At 40.6% G+C, this 10,224-nt stretch overlaps 2 protein-coding genes across 3 annotated transcripts in view; one reads left to right on the forward strand and one right to left on the reverse strand.

Moving 5' to 3' along the window:
* The window catches only part of srgap2 (SLIT-ROBO Rho GTPase activating protein 2), a 51,618-nt gene extending 46,920 nt beyond the window's left edge, over positions 1-4,698 (reverse strand). For both annotated transcript variants that reach the window (XM_063910867.1, XM_063910866.1), the window contains exon 1: positions 4,203-4,698. In XM_063910867.1, the coding sequence (XP_063766937.1) occupies positions 4,203-4,269 (67 nt within the window). In that variant the 5' untranslated portion in view covers positions 4,270-4,698. The remainder of the gene's footprint in view (positions 1-4,202) is intronic.
* Positions 4,699-5,570: 872 nt separating this feature from the next.
* On the forward strand, positions 5,571-9,819 carry fam72a (family with sequence similarity 72 member A). Its single transcript, XM_063911501.1, has 4 exons — positions 5,571-6,128; positions 6,367-6,444; positions 7,193-7,317; positions 7,405-9,819. The coding sequence occupies exons 1-4, from the start codon at positions 5,977-5,979 to the stop codon at positions 7,497-7,499; spliced, it is 450 nt and encodes a 149-aa protein (XP_063767571.1). The 5' UTR covers positions 5,571-5,976; the 3' UTR covers positions 7,500-9,819.
* The last annotated feature ends 405 nt before the right edge of the window (positions 9,820-10,224 follow it).

The following is a 10,224-nucleotide window of genomic DNA, read 5'->3' on the forward strand; positions in this document are numbered from 1 at the left end:
CAACAAAGTGGTCAGTGTTACAATAACAACCGTGCTTCCCTCAGTTTGTCATTCATCTATTCCTTTGCTGCCTCTTACCCTTTCATAGTTCATAAATTGGTCACTGTAATTTATGTCAGATGACCCCACTGCAGTATCCCTGTTCCTCATAAATCAACCACTACGTACACATAAACAGAAATAGTCACACGCAATCCTGCCTGCTGACAAACATCTTGCTGCGTCACAACCTTTCCTATTGTGTGCTAGAGAAAGCAGCAATTTATGCTAAATCATGTTTCTCTGGCTGACTTGTAAACAGGCATCTTCGTAACCTACATGTAGGGTGACACACCATTTCAGTTAATGGACACATGGAGTTGTCCATCTTTAGGGACAACAGGTCCTATCTGCAGAGTTTGAATGAGAAAAGCAGTGTGGGAAATGATATTAGCCTACATCTGTTTGGAAATACAGCCTGTTTGTGTGCAAGTAATGAGTACAAAAAACAATAAAAGTTATTTACCACATCATCAGATTAGTTGGCCACACATACCTCTCTGTATCTCTCCAAAAAACATAATAAACGGTGGCAGCAATGTAGTTATTTGCAAAGGCAGCCACTTTTTAACATTCCCATATGTGTGAAGCTGTGACAGATGCTGAAGCACCGAGCCAAAATGTACTTGAAAAATGAAACATCTGTCAAATGTTTTTAAAGACTCAGCTGCACTCCCTAATTTTCCTCTAAAATGTTTCCCATTGCCTGATTTAAAGCCTTCCATTTAAATATCATGGCGCGCTTGCTGGCGGGTAAACAAGGGATGGTGATAGCTGGATGATGTGCCTGAGTGGATCATGCACTGCACCCTGTAATAGAGACAGACCTCAAAGTCTTTCACAAAGCAAAGTAGCTTTCTGGTTTCAATTCCGAATAAGTGCTCTGAACTACGAGTGGTAGGTGATAAGCACTTTCTTTAACTCCATTTCAGCGCTGTGTTTAACTGTTTTCATCTGTGTAAGAACATTCCTATCCCCCTTTAAATGCGCCGTACCCACTTTCTCTAGCTATATATCCCTTTTTTCAACGCTGGATTCCTTTTTCTCTCCTTTTCTGCATCACAGTCACTTGCACACACACCCTCTCTCGCACACACCCTCTTCCTGAGCACTAGGAACATTCCTTGCATCAGCCAGAATCCCATATTAGAGAATCAGCACTCTGCCTGAACAAAAACAGGCTGGGAAAAAGATGGTGGTGTTCAAGTATTTATGTGCAGGTGTGTGTGTACAATATTCACGAGAGCACATGTCAACCGGTGAGATGACAGTGTCAATGACATCTGCCTACTTAAGGTGTTTGCTTGACAACAAAGAGATTCATTAGAGGCCGACTTGTGTCAGGAGTGCCGCCAGTATGTTTGAGTCTGTGTAGCATGAATGGCATGTAGGAACATACCGAAAAATGAATGCAGTTAGATCTTGCTACAGTATGAGAGCGCCACACCAATCAATGTTCAATCAATGTCCAAACTGGAGCTGCATCCTCCAAACAAAATGCTCAATTATGGTAGTTAATATGCCAGGGATAGAGGGAGGTCATGCAAATAATCAGGATCAATGCATTCATCAAGATTGAGTGCATATACAACATGCTTCTTCTCTTCTGCTGCAGAGGAGTAAAAATGTAAGCCAAGGGAGGATTTACATGAATTTCCCTCATGATGCTGCAGTGTGAAAAAGCCTATTTGTGTCGCCTGATCAGAGCCATATCGGTTTGATTTCCAATAAAGGTGCACTGAAATAGGTTTAATGAAGTTCAGGAATGCTGTATAATCAAAGGAATAATACACCAAAAGTCACAAACATCAAATAGCCTGATAGCTCCTCCTCTACTTCATCTAGAGACTCCTTTTTACACCTTTGACAACTGACCTTTTGAAGAACTGTGAAACAAGACAGACATGTGTTTGCAAATATTGGAAGACAGACATGTGCCGTGTAGGTGCTTTACTGCTTGATACCCTTCATTAGAGAATATCTAACAGCAGTTTGCAGGGTAATGACAGACTGTCTGAGGCTGGGAATGTCACAGCAGACACACACACAGCACCTGGAGACGCCTCTACGTGGTTTATCCTTTCATCTGTTCATTCCAGATAGGGATAAGACAAATATGTGGACAAACACATGGTGGACAGTGAGGTGGCTCAACACAGCTGTTCGCCAGGGAGCAGTGAAGTAACTGACAGCAGGAGTCGATGCAGAGGGTCGATGGACAAACATTAAGTCCACAAGCTGACAAATACAGCAGACAGCCCTCACAATGCAGCACAAGCAGAAGGCCTTTACACGGGCTGCCAAGCATAAACAGCGCTCTACCGGGACAACGGCACTAATGTCACTGCGGTGACAGCTAAAGGTGTCTGCAGTAAAGCAGGTAAAACAAGGGGAAGCGTTTAACACAGAGCTCAGTCAAGTTACCCTGGATTAGTATGGTATTAAGTGTAACTTACATGTTTACTTTTAAGACCAAAACCCAACACTTAGAGTAGCCCAGACCCCATTTTGACTAGAGAAGTTCTTGCCTTGATGTCTGACAGAAGTTTCCTTATCAAGTGACAAAATAAAAGGTTGGACTTGGAGGGATTGGTGAAATATAACAAATTAAGATGTCACATGGGTCAGAATAGGATCTTTGGATTTGATAGGTATGGCATTGACATAAATTATAGGATGCAGCTTTTGCACTCATCAGATCTGAGCTCATTTTGACCACCCATAATTATTTTTGGATGAATGGCATTCACCCCTCAATTTACAGAAGTGTTGTGACGTTTTGGTGGCTACAGACTTTACTAACACACTTAATGTTTGTTTTTCTTTAAATGTGTGACCCATCTGTTTATAAGCACCAGAAATTCCAGTTTCCCAACATAGCAATTTGAGATAACACACTCCACTACCGCTTTGTTTGCTGCTTTATCCTGCAAAAGTTGAAGGGGGCAGTAGCTCTACAAAAGCATAGGAGGGCTGTAAGGTAGGATGTTGAAAACAAGGCTTTAAAAAGGACCTGAGAAGCGGTTGTGATTAGGAAGGTGGTAGCCCATTGTATCTGGTGATCTTGCTCAGCAGCAACAGTGGAAACAAGCTGTCCATGAGGAGAGTGATATCCTGTCCTCCCTCTTCCACATCCCTCTCCCTCCCCTTCCTGCAACCTCTGTGCTTCCCCCTCCACTAACCTGAATTTATAGATCCGATAAGCCATCACAGTATTTGACTGACACTGCCTAGCTATATACAGTTTGCCTGCCTGACAACAGAAACACACACACACACACACACACACACACACACACACACACACACACACACACACACACACACACACACACACACACACACACACACACACACACACACACACACACACACACACACACACACACACACACACACACACACACAAATCAGTAAACAGCTATCTAAACGCCCCTTTCTAACCACCACAATCTGCTCTCCCACCCCTGCTGCTCTCATGTCCTTGATCGTGGGCAGGGACGACACCAATGAACTGGGATCAATGGACAAGCTTCAGCACAAATGGATCATTTAATCGCAAACTGTTAAAAGCCGTGCACACACAATCACAGAGATTTGCAGAATGAACGGTCGGCAGTTCACACCAGCAGCACAGACACGCAGGAGACACAGGGGAGAGAAAACGCCCTGCCTTGTTCCATGTCGAAACCCCAGCCCTTTGGGTACTCTGCACAACACACACACACACACACACACACACACACACATACCACCTTCACATCCGCTTTCCTTAAGAGACCACATAGAGAACACATCTGGACAACAACACTGATTTCTAAGCGGGATTTTTGCTTGTCTTTGTTGGCCATCTGTGTGAGGCGAGCGGTCACACGCTTGAAGACACGCTGATCATCATGTTCTAGTTATGTTCGCAATTGTTGATGCATTATGGATCTTCCACGTCCGCATATTGACATTAGTGTCCATAAATGGTTGGTGAAATACAACGCAATTGGTCCCCTGATTTACGCCTGATAGGAAGTGGTTGAGGGTACAGAAAAACCATGTATCAGCCAAGTCAAGGAAAAACACATCATTCAGTAAGAAAACACATGCTTAACAGCATATTGCTTAAGCGTGGGATAAATATTAACACGTGGAAAGCTTTAAAAAAGTTTTACCTTTAACTTGAGTTTCATATTCGGCCACTATCTCCTTTTCCTTTCGGAATTTCGCCGGAGACGTCATGGCTGAGTTCAAACCGCTTGCCCCCTCGTAGCGAATTCAATTTTGTCTCAATCAGTCAAGAAAAGTAGCCTTTAACGGGATGAATACCTCTCTTGGATAGGGTTTAAGAACAAAAAGAAAAAACAGATGAGAGATTGCAGCTCCTCAGTGTACCCGCGGATCTGTATTGTCTCCCTGCCTCTGTTCACTCCGGCGCATTGTGAGTTTGGCGCTGCTGCTGCTCTATGTTCCCATCCACCGCCGCGCCTCGCCGCCTCCTCAAAAAACCGGTTGTGGTGCAAACAACTTCAAGTGAAAGGAGATTCATTCCCTTTTTGAGAAGCCAACAGTGGTAGTATGTCAGTCACCGCTTCAAAAAGTTTGTTTTATATATTTGCCATTATTTGTCTCGTGGCTGTCTGTCCGCCTGTCTAAACTAAACTGCTCTCCTCTCCCCCCTCCTGAAGTGAGCGAGAGGAGGAACCGAGGGGAGATGGAGGGGCTGGCTGCTCAGTGCGCAGGACAGGCAGGGATGCACACATGGATATTAACCATTCGGGTACATAAAAGAAACGTATTGCAGGCAATCTTAATCTCAAGTGCTTGTAACAAGTCCCATTGACATGTGTTTTGTTTGACAAGGTGATTTGATACATAACAAGCAATATGTTGCATGGTAGGGGTATTGTAGGCTATTCCAGGGTGTGTAAATTGAGCAAAAATAGTTTAATGGCCACTTTATATATGGTTTCAGTAACCTTATGGTGGCTGATAGGAGGCATTATGTGTCTTGCATGTGTCATAATGCAGAATTTAAATTTGTGTTACGTTAACAGAACAGCAAATAATCTTTATGCTTTAGTGTTAGCCTTAAGAAAGCTTTCCCAAACGCTTGCAGATATGTGTCCACTGATAATCATTTGACATAATGGGAATGCATTAACCTGGTTTTGTGATTCGACAGCGAGAATTGTTAATACAAAACGGTGTATTAAAAAATGTCTGTTTTAAATGTAACCATCCTCCTGCAAGTAAGTACATTAACTTTGTTTTACACATACGACAGAGCCCCGCCGTTCTTTATGGGATAGTGATGCTTCCTACACCGTGATTGGCGAAGCCAAATCTGAATGACATAGAAGCACACTAATCGACTTTCAGCATTTTAAAGATGGGCGTTTCAACTCTAAATTATAACCAATGATATTCAGATGTTGTAATAAGGTTGGCCAATGGCATCGGTTACTATGGAGTTAGGCCAATCAGAGTCAGATGTAGGGTCTTTTAAAGATAGTTTCCGGAAGTGCCGTTAAATACCAGGAAGTTGTAAACAAAGCTGACAGCTATTTGGTTAGCTGCTACTATATTCGAATGGATGCTGAGCCAGTCGTCTAAAACAGACTGGATATTTACCGATATTGTGCATTTATCAATAATACAGCTAACCACTTTGTTTTAAATATATTTAGTTTCCAGTGTTTATGTATTTTCTCGCGTTGCTAAACAACCTGACGTTAGCTGCCTTCCGTTTTTCTCGTTAGGAAAAGGCTAACGTTTGCACAAGGACGTCAGTGCTAGGTTAAAGCCTTCGAACGTAACGTCAAATTGAGTATACATATCCCGAACTAATAGTGAGTAACAGCACTCCTCGATTCTTGTTTTTCTGCTGCATTTGCTTTCTGGGGGACAGAAAGAGCGAGAGAGTTCGTCCATTTTGGCAGGACAACAATGTCTACATCCAACGCTAATTTCAAAAACAAGTGTGTGAGCCAGGTGAACTGCATATTCTGTGAAAGTCTGCTCTGCACAAGAGGCATGAAAGCTGTGCTTCTTGCAGACACTGAGGTTGAGCTTTTTTCGACTGATATTCCTCCCAATAGGTAAGTGCTAGTCCAGCTAGCATAACTGCTGGCCTTTGTTTATGTCTATTGTTGTTGTGACTTGAAACAACCTGTAACAAACTGATATCTAACTGATCATTTGGTGTTAATGGGTACACAGCATTGACACGAAACTCTAGTTTATGGAGTTTGTTGAATGAACATGTTCATTTATTGTGGGTTTTACCCTTTTATGGCTATGTTTTTTTTTTTCTCATTGCACGCACCCTCCCCCAAGAACTGTTGATTTTGTGGCCAGCTGCTACTCTACTGAAAGCTGCAAATGCAAACTGAGAGACATCGCATGTCTCAAGTGGTATGTAAATCTTTTCAATAGCCTACAGTGTTTGCTTAAGAATGCCATCTGTTATTGGAGGTTTGATAAGAAGCACAGCAAGCTGGTCTGCCCATGTAGCTGATTATTTTATAAGATACACATGTATAGCTGCATCAACTCATTATTGATAATCCTCTTGATTATTAAGTTGTGCTATTAAATGTAAACAACAGTGAATCATCTCATTTACAATGTTCTTATGTATTGTCTTGTCTGGCAAACAGTCTTAAATCCAGAGTTATTCAAATTACAAGGATGTAATCTGAAAAAAGCAGCTATTTTATCATAGTTAATGAGCTAAAACCAGATAATATGTAGTGTTTCTACTTGAATGTAATCTAAATATTTGGCCATAATTTTCTATAGATGATGACGGAACAACTGATTTTCTGTTATTGAGCCAATTAATTTGTAATTCAGGGAAATGTAATCTGTAATCACTTAATTTCATGCAATACAAAAGTAACATTTTCAGCTTTAAACACCTGTAGTTAAGGTGAAATTTGGCATTTATTCCTGATTGTGACCTAAAGTACAGTTTAGTGCTACAGTGACGTGTTATTCGCTCCGTTGTATCTCCAATCCTTTGTTGTTGTTCTACACAGGACAAAAACAAACATCTCTTAGATAATAGACACCCGTTACTGGAGTAAGCACTTTTCAAAAATGCCCTCAGTAAATTGCTGACATGCGTTTCTTCTTTATTCTCTCTCCCTCCCTCTGCCAGTGGTAATGTTGTGGGATATCATGTTGTTGCTCCCTGTAAACCCTGCCTGCTCTCCTGTAACAACGGCCATTTCTGGATGTTCAACAGTGATGCTGTATCTACTCTCAACAGACTGGATGCAACAGGTTAATATACGCTCTATTTAAAAGACTGGAATTCTTCTTCTCTGTTCAGTGTGTTTCATAAGCCTTTTCACCGTCTAATGCCTGCAGGTCTAAATCTGCTCCTGTGGGGAGACCTTCCTGAACTGGATGACAGTGAGAATGAAGAATCAGAAAGCCCATCAGAGGAGGAGTGTATTAGGTAGGGAGGGAAATGGACAATGTGAGACACATGGTACGCCAACGTTTGAGGTGGCGCTAAGGGTGGACAAACCGTGCTTCATATAAGAGAGAAAATACATGTTTCAAAGGGTTATTTAATATCTAATGAAATCAGACAGAAAAGAGCCGTTGAAGTGCTTTGAATTCATTAAAGACTCAAACCAAGGTGCACAATTGGCCACACCCCAATCAGTGATGTCACAGCAGGTGTTTTGCCTTTGACAGCTGATGGAAAAAACACCTGCTGTGACATCACTGATTTGGATTTGGACAGAAACACAACTTGTTCCAAACAGCACAAGTTTTTGGCCCAGTGTAATTTACTGTTGAATTTCACTTTACCATTCCTTTCCTGATCCCTTTACACTGTTAAAAGCACACAATGTCACACAAGCTCTTTACTCCCTTTCCTCTTCTCTGAACATCTGCATGGGCTACTATCACACATGTGGCTGAAGTATAAAATGACAGACACTAGATTTCTTAATCTAGTGCATTCTACTTTTCATCTCAGTCTCCCCTGAGCTCATGATTTTGATCGAACTCATCAGATGTTTGGGGTGTACTTTGATAGGGCATTGGAACTTTTTAGCAAATGCTGTGCTTTTTGCTTTCTGATGACGAAACCACTATTCGCCTACCTTCAGTTTAATGGCAGTTATAATCTGTACATTGAATATGCTGTGATACGCAAAAACTCCCATAAGAGTTATGTCTTAAGGCTTGTATTCTCTTCGTGTGGCTGGGTGCTGTCTGAAAGCTGGGGTGCTTTCGGAATCCTCGATATTGGAGAAATAGCACAATGATTGAATGATACATGTACAGAATACACACATATATATATATATTGAGTTTAGGTTACCTCACGATCTGACGTTCTATCAGTGATACATTTTGATATGCTAATACAGTGTTTGTAACACAATTGACAGCAGCAGTGTGAGTCTGACTGTAGCAGTATCCAATACTAACATACTAACTTATGCAGAGGATGAGCTTCCACATAGACCTGGAGCCGCTGGATTTTAAAGTTTATTTTGGTAAGAGGTCAAAAAACACGCTCCTAAATAAATGATATAAACTGGAATGGGAGCTGACGAAGGTGCAAGACTCCATAAGTATCCATGTGGATCATAAGCAAAATGACAACATGAGTTCTGAATGGATTTCAGTGTCTTTTGTGACATTACAGTTCAGTTTCATGTAGCAGAATAGTTGTAGCACCTGAGAAAAAGAAAAGTAAACTCCAAAGAATCATGGAACATTTCATATCAAGCCGACAGACTGCTTCCCCTTTAAATAATAGTTGAATGTCATTTTTGGCCAGCTTGTTGAATTGCATTTCAAAATTTTAAGAGATCTGTTGTGAAGTTAACCCTATATATTGTATTGGCCTTACTGATGCTGTGATTGCTGTTACTGAACCTTTGTTAATCTGTGAACTCGAGGTTGATGCTGTATGTTAGTCCTTTGTCACCAGCTCAGTCTGTTGTGAAAGACACAAGCTTCAACATCCCACAGTCACAAGGGACTTTACTCAAATCAGTCCTTTTTTGGCAGTGCCATCCTTCTGCTCTTGTTATTGTTTCACTGCTGTGCCCTGCTGATACTCTGATGCTGTCTTAAAGTAACAGTCCTCCTGTGAGTGAATAGGATTTGCCTGCAATGCGGGCAAACATATAATTATACTTCTTACCTGAAGGAAATGGATATAGGTAATTTTTTAACTGTAATTGGCCTCTGTGTTTATCTATGCTATTTAGCTGTGGAAAAATACAGAGAAATGTTGTCCAGATTTTCACATCCTTCACTTTAAAGTAACTGACCGTCTGATACACTTGCACACCAAATACTGTTTATGTGGTAAACTGATAGGATACAGTTAATCAGCTCCATATTTATTAAATCAACAAACCAAATATCTATAACCACATACTTCCTTTTTTTGTTTACAATCTTTGTTTACAAATGCCTTGGTACAGTACTTATGTTTCGGTTCAGGTATTTGTTTTTTCATTTGTGATGTATTGCTTTGTTTTGTATGTTTTTTTAAAGGTTAGATGTGTACAGTTTTACCTCAAGAAGGTATCACTTGCGAGCTTCCTCTGGCTAGGACAATTGTCATGATAATCATTAAAAACATTATTTAAATTGCTGTTACTGACGTGAATACATTTTATTAACATGCCCTGCTGAGAAATGTATATTTTGGAATTGCACTGAAACTGCATTGGTAGTTTAACATGATTTGTTGTTTTGTATGCTTGTTAAATTAATAAACTTTTTTTTTCAAAATATCTTAAACTCCCTGTAGTTTTGTTGTCTCTTTTTATATTTAGCCTCCATGTTAGCTTCTACCCCATATCTGCTGCTTCTCCTTTACTCAACAGAAAAATGATGCCCATACACTGCTATGTATGGATCCAGTTATATGAATTGGAGAAATCGCTTAACATTACTGTTGTAAAAAGGTTTTTTCTGGATGTAGTGGATGTAATGTTTTACATTTCAACTGTATGAAACACACGAATCAGAAACAATGTACAGTGGGGCAAAAAAGTATTTAGTCAGCCACCAATTGTGCAAGTTCTCCCATTTAAAAAGATGAGAGAGGCCTGTAATTTGTATCATAGGTAAACCTCAACTATGAGAGACAGAATGAGATTTTAAAAATCCAGGAAATCACATTGTCTGATTTTTAAAGAATTT

Source organism: Eleginops maclovinus, chromosome 20 (assembly GCF_036324505.1).
Source record: "Eleginops maclovinus isolate JMC-PN-2008 ecotype Puerto Natales chromosome 20, JC_Emac_rtc_rv5, whole genome shotgun sequence".
In the NCBI taxonomy this organism is placed as follows: domain Eukaryota; kingdom Metazoa; phylum Chordata; class Actinopteri; order Perciformes; family Eleginopidae; genus Eleginops; species Eleginops maclovinus.

Coding starts and splice junctions, on each gene's coding strand:
- fam72a (XM_063911501.1), top strand. CDS start 5,977: ATGTCTACATCCAACGCTAATTTCAAAAACAAGTGTGTGAGCCAGGTG. Junction 6,129..6,366: donor ACTGATATTCCTCCCAATAG/GTAAGTGCTAGT, acceptor CCCTCCCCCAAG/AACTGTTGATTTTGTGGCCA. Junction 6,445..7,192: donor GACATCGCATGTCTCAAGTG/GTATGTAAATCT, acceptor TCCCTCTGCCAG/TGGTAATGTTGTGGGATATC.